Raw genomic sequence first — 15148 nt, forward strand, 5'->3', positions numbered from 1 at the left:
TTTACCTGCAGAGGCACCAGAGCACGAAGCCCAGGCCGCAGTAGGGGTCCAGGCAGATGGCGATTTGCCGGGACGAGTAGAGCTCGCACTGAAGCTTGATGGAGCGGCACAGAGCGCTGACAGCAGCGTGAGAGATCTGGGGGGTGGAGCAAATCTGATTAGTGCAAAACGAGACCAAACAGATTAGCATAAGGCTGGAATTAGAGGGGGGGCTTACTTTGACCCCTGTCAGCATCCCTGTGGTGGACACACTGAAGTCTAGGTAGGCCAACATCTCCGCAGTGGGGGGTTTGTAGATCTGGGGAAGGCGTTTTCGTGGGAGGTCGTCTGTGGGGGAGGGATCCAGTCAGGGAGCTGACATGGGGGAGGTCACGCACTCGTACAGCCGGCAGGTGTCGCTTACCTGTGTCTATGATGGTTGGCCATGTTTTTATGTTGACGGCTGAGGCGGCCTCCTTGGAGCGAAGGGTCTTCATGAGGTTCTGCGTAGTGAGAATGCAGGCGGCCTTGCTGACCTGGGATCAGTACAGGGAAAAGGGGACAGTGTGGGGACCTCATTCTAGCAGGATGTCATGTGAGAGCACAAGGAGGCAAGAAATGCCTGGATGCACGGGGACACATGTAGAGACACAGGCAGAGACAGAGGCAGGGACAAACAGAGACACTCGCAGGGACACATGCAAGGACACATGCAGGGATAAACAGGGACACATGCAGGGATAAACAGAGACACACGCAGGGACACATGCAGGGATAAACAGGGACACATTCAGAGATAAACAGGGACACATGCAGGGATAAACAGAGACACACGCAGGGACACACGCAGGGACACATGCAGGGATAGACAGGGACACACGCAGGGACACATGCAGGGATAGACAGGGACACACGCAGGGATAGTGACACACGCAGGGACATATGCAGGGATAGACAGGGACACATGCAGAGAAACATGCAGGGATAGACAGGGACACACGCAGGGACACATGCATGGATAGACAGGGACACACGCAGGGACACACGCAGGGATAGACAGGGACACACGCAGGGACACACGCAGGGATAGACAGGGACACGCAGGGACACACGCAGGGATAGACAGGGACACGCAGGGACACACGCAGGGATAGACAGGGACACACGCAGGGACACATGCAGGGATAGACAGGGACACATGCAGGGACAGACAGAGACACATGCAGGGACAGACAGAGACACACGCAGGGACAGAGACACACGCAGGGACACACGCAGGGACACACGCAGGGACACACGCAGGGATACGTGGGTGCTTACGTCAATGATCATGCGAACAGTAGGCAGCGTGGCTGCCAGGTTCTGTGGATGGGGGGGCCGCACTGTGACTGGGACACAACCGGCATACAGGCAGCCGTAGAAGGAGGCGATCAGATCGATGCCTGTGGAGAGGAGGTGAGGACAGCATGAGTGACAGCAGGGGCAGGAAGCCGGAACCTGCTGTTATCAGGAAACATGCTGCCATCAAAACAGGCTCAAAAACGCTACTGCTGCAGAACCACAGAGCTTCCCGGAAAACATTTGTCTCCCTGTGTGGACGAGGTGCAGGGGCTGGAAGGGCTCACCGGGCGGGTAGAGCAGGACCACGTTGTCACCCGTGTTGAGGCCTCGCTCGAAAAGGGCCCCCGCGATCTTCTCAGAGCGTTTATGCAGCTGGATGCATGTGGCCGTGCAGATAGCGACGCCCTGGCAAAGAGCACAGACAGCAAAAGGATCAAGGTTAGGCTATACTGCCATCTGTAGGTAACAGAAGAGTGTGCATCACTTTACCATTAACAAAATCTCAGATTTAGTGGTAATGCTATTATTACTTTCAGATTAATAGTCAAGTTTTGGTGACGCTACTTTGTTACTAAAATGGAGTAATGATGGAGAAAGAGAGAAAAGGAGAAAGATGCCGTCTGAAAGTGGGGCCTCAGCTGAGTGTCTCTCTCTTCATAGTTCACCTTCGCATTGAGAAGCACGAAAAGGGTGTGATCCGGGTCCGTCTGAGCTCTCCACTGCAGGGCCTCAGTCAGGAACTGGTGCTGGGGAACCAGGACAGGTGGCCAGTGAACATACGCACGCAGCCACACATCATCACCCTGGGCAACGGAGTCCATCTGACTAATCACATGCCAACAAGGGTTTGGGAAAATCTGGATTTCAAGCAGCAGCTGAAGATGGAGGAGAACATATGACCTATTCAAAGTGCTTGGGCTGCTTCTGCCCTCTCTGTCAACTTAATGTTCAGGCTCTGACTCGGCTACAGAGCTACAGATGCACAGCGAGCCGTGCCTGAATAAAACTGGTACCGGTCATTTTGGCTTCAATGCGTGCTCGAGTTCTACGCAGGAACCTCGCACCTATTACCATCCAATCAGCAAAACAAGTGAAATCTGAACGCTGCCAAGAAAGTGATTTCTGTTGTTTAGAGAGGTTAGATTGTTGGAAACCCATTTAAGAGTTTGGCCTGCCGTTTATAATTACCAGCCATAATTGCAGAATAACAAGCAGTTCAATTATAAATATATATATTTCAGTTTTCACTGCAAACCGAAAGGTCTGGTTTCAAAATGGCCTCCGACAAAACAACAGAAGAAATAGCACAATGTACATATGCAGCCTTAAAGAAATGAAAGTAGGGCCAAGGACAGCCGAAGGGGTTGGAGAAGAGCCACATATAGAAGGGGCCAGAATTTACATGCACGGGGGGTTGCCCACAATCGATACAGCACAACACCAGAAGACTTCATCCCTGCTGTCTTCCATAAAGGACCCCTGCCGACCCCCCCCCCACACTTGCCAGTCAACAGAAACACAAAGAAAGGGGAGACGGTGCATGCAGACGGCCAGGTCATGCTGCACCATGCAGAGCCACTGAGCTGCAGCGCTGTTTCTGGGACGCAGATGAACAGGGGTCACATGGACTCCGCAGAACAGCTTGCATAGTGTGCTGTCGCTCACTATCACCTCCTGCCCATTTAGAAATGTTCCCCAATCAGCCTCTCACACAATCAAACCCCAGGCAGTGTGCAGGCGTTCATCTCGTCTTTGTTCTAGACTACATGTTTGCATCTTGCTGTCGAACACATGTGAATTTCCCCTTAGCATCAGTAGAGTATAGCTTATCTTATATAACCTGATCACACCCTATGTCACGAAGCCCCCACAGCAGTGTATATAGGGGCGGGGCCACAGGAGCAACAGCCCCCCGCTGAAAGCTGATTGGCCCACGGAGTGCCTTCTCCCCATCATACACCAATTTAAAGCATATCATTGACTAATGCAGTGTTTCTCAGCCTGGTCCTTGGGACCCCCCCAGACAGGACGGTGGGGGTCGCCAAGGACGGGCTTGAGAAACACCGTGCTAATAAGGCTGGCCCTTCGTGTGCTCCCCACCTTAAAAAAATCCCAGAACTGCCCCTGCCCCACACACCTCTGCCTGCCGCTGACCGTCTATTACCCCACTGTCCAGCCCTCGTGTGACACCCCGACACACACAGAGGACCCTGACTATCCACCAACAAGCCCCAACCAAAATTATGCAAATCAGCCTCAGCTGTACTATTATGCTGGAATTTCATCATACATTATGTTGGAATTTCATTATACGATTTCACATATTGAAATTAATCACAAATTGTAATCGATCAATTATATCCAGGGATTAATTAAGTGGAACCCAGGTGGAAGAAGGGAAAGGGTGGGGGTTAGGGTTAGGGTACACGACATGTGATAGAGCAGCACAGCGAAGTCGCCGATTTCAGGTCTTACCATCATGGTCGGCCACATACACAGCTGCGTCCAAAGGACACAGGTAAACAAAGACAGAAGAGAGGGGCTTTTAGAAATGTGATCCACACAACAGGGTTTCACAGTGACTCCACGCTGACTCCATAAAGACTCCACAGACACAATGCTGGACTACACCAACTGACAGGCTGAGAGTCACTGTCACTGACATTTTAAACAACGGCCACAGAGACTAACAAACAAAAGGTTTTGGCAAGTTGACTGATTAACAGGCAAACACAGGGTCACTCCTGATGGGACAGTGAGGCGGCTCGCCTCACCTTTCTCACTAGGTCTTGGTCCTCAATCAGCCCCAAGTCTCTGCCGGCTGCCTGTGCAATTCTCTTCCCAGCCACTAGGTTACCGACCAGGATGGATGCGGGTCCGACTCCCACTGAAGGAGCAGAAGCTGGAGTGAGACGGGCAGAAGCAACGCGCTTCCGGACATGCAGAGGCTCCACGGCAGATGGGTCGGCTTCAGGCCAGAGATCGGCGCCCCCCCACCTGGCTGCTTCTGACGCGGCTTAGGCAGGTTGGTGACGCAGGTGTGTGGACACATGAGGATGTTGCAGGGGTGCAGGTTGCCCTCCAGGAAGCGCTGCTTGGTCTCAGCCACATGGATTCCGCCCAGGGGAGTCTTGGGAAGGGTGTTTGCAGGGACCAGAGCCAGGCAGTAGAGCCCCACCTGATGAATGCTATCAACTGCCTGTGGAGATGGTGGGTGATGCTTCAAGACAGAACCTCACACGTAAGAGGTTAACAGAGGAATCCATGCAGCGGCAGGTAGGCAGGCTGGGGTACAACGCCTGGGGTCACCTGCAGGACTCTGCTCATCCACTGGAAACTGTCTTCCTCGCTGGCCTCAGGTCTCTGCTCGGCCACAATCACGATCCTCTCGTCGTAGAAGACGTTCACAGAGAAGACGGCAATCCTGACATGCACACAGCAGCTTCACCATCAGACACTAGGTGGCAGTGTTACCCATTGCAGAGGACACACGTGTCAGCCATTAAATAGTCGGTAACTGAGGAGCGGGCAGATATCTGCCAGGTGACATAGGAACGTGGCCTTGGCGTGGAGCAGCCTTATAAACGACGCTGTACGTGTCATGGCCCTGTCACCCCAAGCTCAGTTTACACCGTCCCCTCTGTTAAGCATTAATGATCCCGCACGTCCTGTTCCAGCTTCCTGCCAGTGTGTGAATAAACTGACACCCCTCTCAAGCTGTCGGCTACGCGAGGACACACTGAAACCGAGACACGAAGTATCACACGACATGTAAGATATAGCTGCACTGGACAACCAGAGCACTTTTGCCGCCTTCCCGCGCAGTGAGCTACTGCCTCCCGCCTACCTCCCGCGGTACACGGTCTTCACCGGCTCCACCGCCAGCGCTGTGGCCACCAGGTCATCCGCGTTGTGCCGCCGACCGCTCACCATCAGCAGGCCCTCGTTCTTCCCCACCACGAACACCAGGCTGCCCTGTGAACAAAGCAGAGGCCGTGGAGACACAGAACATGCAGCACCCGGTAACCTGAGAATGGCGGCCTACCCTCCTGGGGCCCGTGCTTACCGGCCCCACGAAGCCAAGGAGACCGGTGCGGATGAAGGGAATCTCTCCAATGGGCGCCCCGCTGGAGTTCACTGGGATGACCTGCAGAGAGAGGGACAGACAGGTGTCATGGGTCACGGAGAATAGGGAGATTAGGCCAGGAGGGTGGGGACACCAGCAAGCGGAATTATAGGACCGGAATTGGGGATGTTTAGGGTCAGACCAGCCCATATGAGGAGAGCAGAGAGTCAGGGCACCCAAGGCTCCGTGAACCACGCACCTCGAAGGTGTTCTTGGTCACGCCGGGAAGGCCATAGTACATCGTGCCTCCAGCTCGCGAATTCACCACGATCTCGCCGATCTCGTCAGTCTTGCAGAGCTGCGGAGGTCCGTCAGGCTTCACGATGCACATTAGGGCTTTGGGGTATGAAGGCAGGGCAGAAGTTTAGACACACCCACTACAGGAGAAACGAATACACAGCTCATGGCCACGTCCCCTCACCTCCCGGCATGACGTGGCCCACATCCTGCACGGTCAGCGCCGAGTTCTTGTCCTCGGTGTTGACCCTGATGACGCCGTGACTCAGCCCTCCCATGGACAGGATGGCCCGAGCAGGCAGAGGTGCCCCAGGGATCCCAGGCCTGCATACAGAGTGGTGATCTCACAGACAGCCCTCCCATCACGAGACAGAGCAAACATCACAGCAGACACAAAGAGGGTCTGACACTAACAGGATTAAGTGGTACGGCCATAATCCCAGCAATCAGTGAAATACAGAGGAAATGATAAAGAAGGACAGGACATAGAGGGACTGGGAAGAAGAGGAGGAGCAAGACAGAAATGGCAGGACAAGTGACAAGGCATAAGGGACAGGGGAGAAGAGGAGGACACGCCGTATGGGGACAGCACTGTGCCGGGCATAAGGGACTGGGGAGAAGAGGAGGACACGCCGTATGGGGACAGCACTGTGCCGGGCATAAGGGACTGGGGAGAAGAGGAGGACACGCCGTATGGGGACAGCACTGTGCCGGGCAAAAGGGACTGGGGAGAAGAGGAGGACACGCCGTATGGGGACAGCACTGTGCCGGGCATAAGAGACTGGGGAGAAGAGGAGGACACGCCGTATGGGGACGGCACTGTGCCGGGCCTGGGGCTGACCTGCGGATGGCCACCGTCATGGCCTCGGGGGAGCTGGCACAGGGGCAGATGACCTCAGGCTTCAGGCCATGGCTTTGGAACACACTGAGGAAGGCGTCGCACGAGGACACGGACCCTGCCGGACAGAGAGGGGAGAGTGAATCTCACTGGAAGAGGAAGCGTGGAGCAGTCGCACTCGGGCAGGCGTCACTTACAAGGGTTGGCCCCATCCGCAACGATGAGCATGCGCAGTGAGGCCAGGCTGATCTCCCGCTGCTCCCGGTGAGCCATCATGGCCCAGTGCAGGTCCCGGCACTTCACCAGCGCCACACCGGCTGCGGGGAGGAGGAACACGTTCAGGTGCAGCTCCCTGCCAACAGCCCCACCTTCCCCCCGCTCAGTGACACAGCAGAATCATGCTTGGTTTGCATGGAGCCCCTTCGGATAATAAAAACACGCCAGGGGCTTTTAACAGCGTAGCTGTTCTCCCCAGTCCCTTATGCTCGCACACGCACTCACACGAACACACACATATATACATCTGTATTCATATCTTTGTGGGGACTACCCATTCGTTTCTATGTGCAAAACCCTAAACCCCACATGTCGACCTTAACCCCCACCCAGCCCTAACCTTAACCATAAGCAACCAAACAAACTACAAGACGTTTGTGTTTTTCTGATTTGACATTCATTCAAATCCTGGCAGGTGATCAGTTGGCTTCTCTTCCTTTTTTTGGATGATTGTGCGTCTGTCGTGATTTTTTTTATCTTCTCCTCTTGTTTCTGTCCTCCTCGCCCACCTTGCCCACCTTGTCCTCCTTGCCTTCCTTGCCCTCCTTGTCCTCCCATAGTGCCCCAGCTGGACCCCAACAACCCCCAGGCCAGAGGGCCGTTAGATGATTCCCGTGAAGAGAGCGCCTCTGGGCGTGGTAAGGAACATTTTAAAAATGTTTTGATTGCGGTCACAGATTTTTAGAACATTGAGTATCCACCGAAAAATAGTCCCCACAACATCAAAATGACAGGTTTTTATTACAATGTGGGGACATTTGGTCCCCGCAACATAATGTAACGTATCATGACGTAACATAACACATGCATGCACTTTTGGTGCACAGCCCACAGCCAAGCCCTAAACACACTCATTCCCATGGTCCCCAGTCCCCCCAGTACAGCAAAAGGGGACATTGGGAGACGCCATCACACCTTTGTGCATGTGAACTCTCTGAACCCAGGACAGTGGGCAGGCCTTCATCACGGCATACGGGACGCTGACAGCGTGGATGCGATTCATGACGCTCTGGAGGGTGAGAGAGACCGGGGGTGTGAGAGGGGCTTCACCACAACAGCAGGGGCCGGCAGGGAGGGCAGAAGCTGGGCTTACCGTGAGAACACCATGCCACAAGCCCATGTCCTTCTTAAAGTCCAGCACATTGATCAGTGTCTCTCCTGGGTGAACACAGAGCAGCTTCTTATTAAAGATATAATAATTTGCACTTACTCTGATCGAACAGCAGGGGGCACAGGCACAACCTAAACTCAGCTCCAAACATCAATGAAGCAATTACTGACCCAAAACAACAGAGTCATATTCTCCAGTCATATTCTGTCTTCTAAGTACAACCTTACTTGTCCCCACATCTTTGTTTGAACGAAAATAAATTGTATTTGCTTCACACTGGGGAGTGGATTTAATTGATCTTGAAGGTCTCTATGACTGTGTGGTGTGTGGTATGTGTGTGTGTGTGTGTGTGTGTGTGCGTGTTGGGGGGGGGGGGGTGTTGGTGTCACTGTGTGCTCTGATCTGAAGCAGCCTCATTCAGGTAAAACTCTGTAGCTTCCCCACTTTCAGCCGTCATGGCTCCTTACTACATGGAAGTGAATCAGGACAGAGAGGCAGGAACACACCCGGCCCAGAGGGGCACTGTCTGCTTCCGAGCAAACAAAATAAGTTAAACATCTGATAAGTATTGTCAAAAGAAAAAGAGAAAAAAAGGGCAGCTTTAAGGGCACTCTGTCTACTGTGCACCATTCCCTGAACGTCCAATCGCCGGCGAGACCCGTCGGTTGGGGGGGTACGATAAGCAGCAGTATCCCAGACCCTCCACCCAGCACTGACGTCACGGCCGCTGCCGGGGGACTCACCCTCGCTGTAGTTGCAGGCCTGTGTCAGGGCTTGGCAGTGGGTAAGCATGGCTAGCTTGGACACGGCCACGCCCATCACTGTGCCCTCCTTGCTGGCTTTGTACTGCGAACAGGATGCAAAAAGGCCTGAGTTATTATACAGACACGCTGACTCACGGCGGCACAGAGGTGGAAGCAGGCAGGGACACGCAGGCCGTTAATCTGAGAACAGGGCTCACCTCGATGTAGGCGATGTCATTGTTGGCAGTCGGAATGTGAGGCTGCCAGTCTTTGGAGGGCTTTGTCAGGTACTTGGAGTCAGTTACCACCCACTTCAGCCGTGGCCAACCTTACAAAACACAGAAGACAAAAAGCCTCACCATGAGCTGTTCTGAAGGCATCAGAATTGGTCTTCAGAATAACCAACCTGCAAAAAGCTGCTAAGACACTGCTGTGACTTAGGTTAGCAGAAATTCACCACCAATCATGGGCGTGACTCAGGCAGAAATTCACCACCAACCACGGCCGTGACTCAGGCAGAAATTCACCACCAATCACGGGCGTGACTCAGGCATAAATTCACCACCAATCACGGGCGTGACTCAGGCAGAAATTCACCACCAATCACGGTCGTGACTCAGGCAGAAATTCACCACCAATCACGGCCGTGATTCAGGCAGAAATTCACCACCAATCACGGCCGTGACTCAGGCAGAAATTCACCACCAATCACGGCCGTGACTCAGGCATAAATTCACCACCAATCACGAGCGTGACTCAGGCATAAATTCACGACCAATCACGAGTGTGACTCAGGCAGAAATTCACCACAAATCACGGGCGTGACTCAGGCAGAAATTCACCACCAATCACGGCCGTGACTCAAGCAGAAATTCACCACCAATCACGGGCGTGACTCAAGCAGAAATTCACCACCAATCACGGGCGTGACTCAAGCATAAATTCACCACAAATCACGGGCGTGACTCAAGCATAAATTCACCACAAATCACGGGCGTGACTCAAGCATAAATTCACCACTAATCACGGGCGTGACTCAAGCATAAATTCACCACAAATCACGGGCGTGACTCAAGCATAAATTCACCACAAATCACGGGCGTGACTCAAGCATAAATTCACCACTAATCACGGGCGTGACTCAAGCAGAAATTCACCACCAATCACGGGCGTGACTCAGGCAGAAATTCACCACCAATCACGGCCGTGACTCAAGCAGAAATTCACCACCAATCACGGGCGTGACTCAAGCATAAATTCACCACAAATCACGGGCGTGACTCAAGCATAAATTCACCACAAATCACGGGCGTGACTCAAGCATAAATTCACCACTAATCACGGGCGTGACTCAAGCAGAAATTCACCACCAATCACGGGCGTGACTCAAGCATAAATTCACCACAAATCACGGGCGTGACTCAAGCAGAAATTCACCACCAATCACGGGCGTGACTCAAGCAGAAATTCACCACCAATCACAGCAGGCTAATCACTTGAGCAAAAGTTTAGCACCAATCAGGACTCAAGTAGAAGTACGACTACTGACCTTTGAACTGCATTATCTCGCCATTGGGGGTCTTGGGCAGCCCCTTGAGGCACACCTCACTGGTGAGGGCCAGGCCGACCCCACAGCTGCCCAGCAAAAAACCAATCTGTTGGCTTCCTGCATCCTGGGAGAGGGAAAAACACCAATGTAAAGCTTCAGGAAATAAAACAAGGAGCACAGGACCTGGGAAAAGGTACATAAACACCTCATTGCAAACAAATGACATGCACTGCCTGATCGAGAAGGTGCTACAGCATGAAGAATCATCTGAACACCAGCTATTCCAAGTGCCGGTCTTTAACTGTCAGAGACTGAATTAAACATCGCTACATGGACAGGGGGGGCAGGCCCGGCACGGACCCTGGGGTTTCCCCTACCTTGCGGGACAATGGCACTTCTATCGGCACTGGAATGACCTCTGCCAGCAGGCAGCCATAGAAAGCCACGCAGAACATCCCAGGGTCATTGTTGGGGAACACCAGGGCCACCTGGTCAACAAATAGACAACAGAGCTCAAAATCTACCATCCTGCCGCTTCACGCTGCCATTTCTGGCACAGTCTGGTGCACCTGCTGTTTCCGAGCTCCACATGCTTTCCAGGAATTACATTATTAGTTCTACTTGTATCTTTTTCACAGTTTAAGGGAAAATATGGCAGAATTCTGGAAACCAGAATACCGAGATAAATTTTCAACAAACAATACATGAGTGTAGTTTCCAATTAATATTCAGTCACAAGGGATCAAGGGCCTTTTGAGGAAACGTCACTTTTTCCAAGCATGCGACAGAATCCTAACTCTACTGCAGAAATCCGAGCTCTTACAGAACATCTCTCCTCTCCTCCCACAAGTAACACCAGCAGGCATTCGGTTCCTCACCCGATCGCCAGGTTTCAGCACCGGCTCTGTCTTAGTGCCCAGCTTGTTGAGAAGTGTGTATGCCAGCTTCACGCTGCGGGTCCACAGTTTACCTGGGGAGGGCGCAAGCACCACAGCCACAGTTAGCCATTCACTCCAACAAATCTTCACACAAACTCATAAACCAAAAAGGAGATGAAGTCCTTCACCATAGGTCAGGGTGTACAAAGGCTTTCCAGTGATGTCCAGGGTCGTGAGGGCCGGGCTCTTGGCCTGGGTGGCCCCCCATCTAGCCAGGGCTGCCTGGAGGGCCGGGGGCCAGTTACTAACCACACCCAGAGGCTCTCCCTTCACGGGAATCATCTGACGGCCCTCTGGCCGGGGGGTGTTGGGGTCCGGCTGGGGCACTGTGGGAGGACAAGGAGGACAGGGAAGACAGGGAGGACAGAAAAAGGAGAAGATATTTCAAAAAATCACGACAGATGCACAATCATCCAAAGAAGGGAAGAGAAGCCAACTGAGCACCTGCCAGGATTTTAATGAATGTCAAATCAGAAAAACACAAAGCTGCTGTGACATCCTACACTTGAATATGGACAACAAGCAGCCACCACCGCAGTCCTTCCTCATGTGACACTTAAGAGCCACATGGATTAAACTCATGTCCCAATATGTTATTAATGAATTGGGCATAAAAATGAATATACCCTAAATTTCTGTTAAATATCAATTCTTTAAAATGTTACATTATCTGTTTAAAAGTAACAAAAGCCTTTAAAAGTTTAGATTCAGCCCCAAATGCAATAAAAACAAAATCTCTGGCTGACTGTAAATACAGCCAGTGTCCATTATGACACAAGTGATTAATTACATCTCATAGCCAGGTCATTTTGTCCTGTCTAGTGGTCAAATGAGCTTGGCAAAGTCAACAGCCCCCCACCCCACTCACCCTCCACAATCTCTTCTGAGTCGTCAAGGAAGAATTCCCGAAGGGGGGGGCGCTTGGGCCTCTTCAGCGTGTTCAGCAGCTGCTGGATCTTGGTGGAGACCCTGCTGATGGGGACACCTGCACAGATGTGGGGGGGGGGGGGGGGTCACAGGGTCAGACTCATGTGAGGCTGAAAATGGCATGTTACTATGGGTTCTCACAGCCCTACATTCAATCCTGTTAGCTTTTCTTAACAGAAAGGGAAAGACCAAAATAGTGGAGGTGATACTCAATTAGGCTAAATGCCAAAACACAGAAGGGATTTTGATATCAGTTACTCATCAAGGAGTTTGGGTGGCAAACAACAAGAAAAGAGGCTTTTGGAAGGTCTTAACATCACCATGAGGGGGATTATGGGATTATACGGCATACAGAGCTGGGGAGACAAAGAGCATGCTCAGTGAGGACTGGCATGGAGGTCAACAGAGCATGCTCAGTGAGGACTGGCATGGAGGTCATCAGGAGCATGCTCAGTGAGGACTGGCATGGAGGTCATCAGAGCATGCTCAGTGAGGACTGGCATGGAGGTCATCAGAGCATGCTTCGTGAGGACTGGCATGGAGGTCAACAGAGCATGCTCAGTGAGGACTGGCATGGAGGTCATCAGAGCATGCTTCGTGAGGACTGGCATGGAGGTCAACAGAGCATGCTCAGTGAGGACTGGCATGGAGGTCATCAGAGCATGCTCAGTGAGGACTGGCATGGAGGTCAACAGAGCATGCTCAGTGAGGACTGGCATGGAGGTCATCAGAGCATGCTTCGTGAGGACTGGCATGGAGGTCAACAGAGCATGCTCAGTGAGGACTGGCATGGAGGTCATCAGAGCATGCTCAGTGAGGACTGGCATGGAGGTCATCAGAGCATGCTCAGTGAGGACTGGCATGGAGGTCATCAGAGCATGCTCAGTGAGGACTGGCATGGAGGTCATCAGAGCATGCTCCGTGAGGACTGGCATGGAGGTCATCAGAGCATGCTCAGTGAGGACTGGCATGGAGGTCATCAGAGCATGCTTCGTGAGGACTGGCATGGAGGTCAACAGAGCATGCTCAGTGAGGACTGGCATGGAGGTCATCAGAGCATGCTTCGTGAGGACTGGCATGGAGGTCAACAGAGCATGCTCAGTGAGGACTGGCATGGAGGTCATCAGAGCATGCTCAGTGAGGACTGGCATGGAGGTCAACAGAGCATGCTCAGTGAGGACTGGCATGGAGGTCATCAGAGCATGCTCAGTGAGGACTGGCATGGAGGTCATCAGAGCATGCTTCGTGAGGACTGGCATGGAGGTCAACAGAGCATGCTCAGTGAGGACTGGCATGGAGGTCAACAGAGCATGCTCAGTGAGGACTGGCATGGAGGTCAACAGAGCATGCTCAGTGAGGACTGGCATGGAGGTCATCAGAGCATGCTCAGTGAGGACTGGCATGGAGGTCATCAGAGCATGCTCCGTGAGGACTGGCATGGAAGTCATCAGAGCATGCTCCGTGAGGACTGGCATGGAGGTCATCAGAGCATGCTCAGTGAGGACTGGCATGGAGGTCAACAGAGCATGCTCAGTGAGGACTAGCATGGAGGTCAACAGAGCATGCTCAGTGAGGACTGGCATGGAGGTCATCAGAGCATGCTCAGTGAGGACTGGCATGGAGGTCATCAGAGCATGCTCAGTGAGGACTGGCATGGAGGTGAACAGAGCATGCTCAGTGAGCACAGGGCTCTACCGTCTGCTGTGTCCATCATGCTGGAGCGGCTCTGCTCTCGACTCATGCCCCGCACGGGCACGTTGGGGGGCAGGTCTACTCGGGGGCCCCTGTCCTGTGCTGCAAAGGACGTCACATCAGGGGGGACAATGCTGCTCTCTGGAGAGAAAGCACAAAAGATGGGTTAAAGTCCCAGGCAATAGAAACATGGCAATTGCAGACCAACTGGAGAAGCCTGAACCCTCCCAGCATTTCACTGACTCCACTGGCCTAATTCACCTTTTAAGATTAACTGGAATTTCAGCTACGTAAGGTTGTCCTCTGGACAGTCTCTTCACTGAAAACCCCCCACCTTTGATTATTACTTGTAATACACTGCATTTGTACTGACACACGTCAGTACATCTGTCCCAGGTAATGCAAAATGAGCACTTTGCCCTCCACAGCTCTAGGTGGCAGCACTGCTACAGGTGTCCCCTTCACACAGATGCTCACCTTACAGCAGTGACACAGATCATTAAGATCCATCAATTTTCCTTCCCTCTTAACATTTAACACAGACAGAAATTTTGAAATGACAATGCTCACAAGTAACAAATGCATGGACATCTGTTTTTGTAAATTTTTGTAAATTCTTTTTGACAATTTTTTTAAATGCTTCAGCATTTCTTTATTCTAAGATCATTTGAACCAAGACTGTGTTGATTTACTTTGGAATTAAAGGACACAGAGTCTTAAACCCTGCACAGGACCTAACAGACTCACCTGGGCGAGTATGAACCACAACGTCAGCCATGACAGCTGGCTGTGGTTTTCCCTCACCATGTGACAACGTGGAGGAGGCAGAGGATGAGGTAGAGGATCCCTGCAGAGAGCGATTGATCCAGGAATCAGGGCTCTGCAGGTTCTGTCCCACAGCCCCGCCCACAGATGCCTGGTGGGGGGAGGAGCCCTCGTCCTCTGATGCCGATGATGTGTCTGATGGAACGCAGACAGATGACGTGTCATTAACGCTACTTAGCAGGTGCCAAGGGGCTTCCTCTGAAGAGAAACGGTGTCATGTTACCAGGTTACCGAGGCCGGTGCCGGATCTGGCCAATCGCCTCGTTTGTGAAATCTCTGCGGAATCTCTCCGCCTCTATTCCAAAGTGGTGTTACAGTCAGATCCTCCACCGGCACTCTATCAAACGTGTCTATTCACAGCCAATGGGTAAGTCAGCAGGTCTAGCTCATGCTATTTATAGACGGTTTTCATTTCCACACGTAGCTGAAAATGTAAATGTGACATCTGTACATTTCCAGGAAAGCTGTCAGTTAGATCTGAGCACCCCAACAGCTCCTGGATTACGCAAATTTACACACAAGTTAATCCATAATAAGAAGTTATAAACAAGAATGTTATAGTACTT

At 52.3% G+C, this 15148-nt stretch overlaps 1 protein-coding gene and 1 long non-coding RNA gene across 4 annotated transcripts in view; one reads left to right on the forward strand and one right to left on the reverse strand.

The window, feature by feature from the left end:
• Positions 1-15148, reverse strand: part of dip2bb (disco-interacting protein 2 homolog Bb) — a 50310-nt gene that overhangs the window by 9575 nt on the left and 25587 nt on the right. The window contains exons 5-31 of one of the 3 annotated variants that reach the window (XM_049000388.1): positions 14505-14717; positions 13761-13898; positions 12007-12123; positions 11267-11464; positions 11079-11170; positions 10578-10688; positions 10201-10324; positions 8870-8979; positions 8652-8754; positions 7891-7955; positions 7713-7806; positions 6719-6838; positions 6525-6639; positions 5868-6007; positions 5646-5782; positions 5387-5467; positions 5168-5295; positions 4630-4744; positions 4318-4519; positions 4095-4207; positions 3796-3819; positions 1986-2066; positions 1605-1725; positions 1300-1421; positions 404-515; positions 218-327; positions 6-136 (exon numbers count right to left, since the gene is read on the reverse strand). In XM_049000388.1, coding sequence (XP_048856345.1) covers positions 6-136; positions 218-327; positions 404-515; positions 1300-1421; positions 1605-1725; positions 1986-2066; positions 3796-3819; positions 4095-4207; positions 4318-4519; positions 4630-4744; positions 5168-5295; positions 5387-5467; positions 5646-5782; positions 5868-6007; positions 6525-6639; positions 6719-6838; positions 7713-7806; positions 7891-7955; positions 8652-8754; positions 8870-8979; positions 10201-10324; positions 10578-10688; positions 11079-11170; positions 11267-11464; positions 12007-12123; positions 13761-13898; positions 14505-14717 — 3217 coding nt within the window. The other 2 variants (XM_049000389.1, XM_049000390.1) reach the window with 2 other exon arrangements.
• LOC125723629 (uncharacterized) lies at positions 12414-13194 on the forward strand. Its single transcript, XR_007386954.1, has 3 exons — positions 12414-12499; positions 12537-12644; positions 13005-13194. It is a non-coding gene; the product is annotated as an uncharacterized LOC125723629 (long non-coding RNA).

This window comes from Brienomyrus brachyistius, unplaced genomic scaffold (genome assembly GCF_023856365.1).
Source record: "Brienomyrus brachyistius isolate T26 unplaced genomic scaffold, BBRACH_0.4 scaffold50, whole genome shotgun sequence".
NCBI lineage: Eukaryota > Metazoa > Chordata > Actinopteri > Osteoglossiformes > Mormyridae > Brienomyrus > Brienomyrus brachyistius.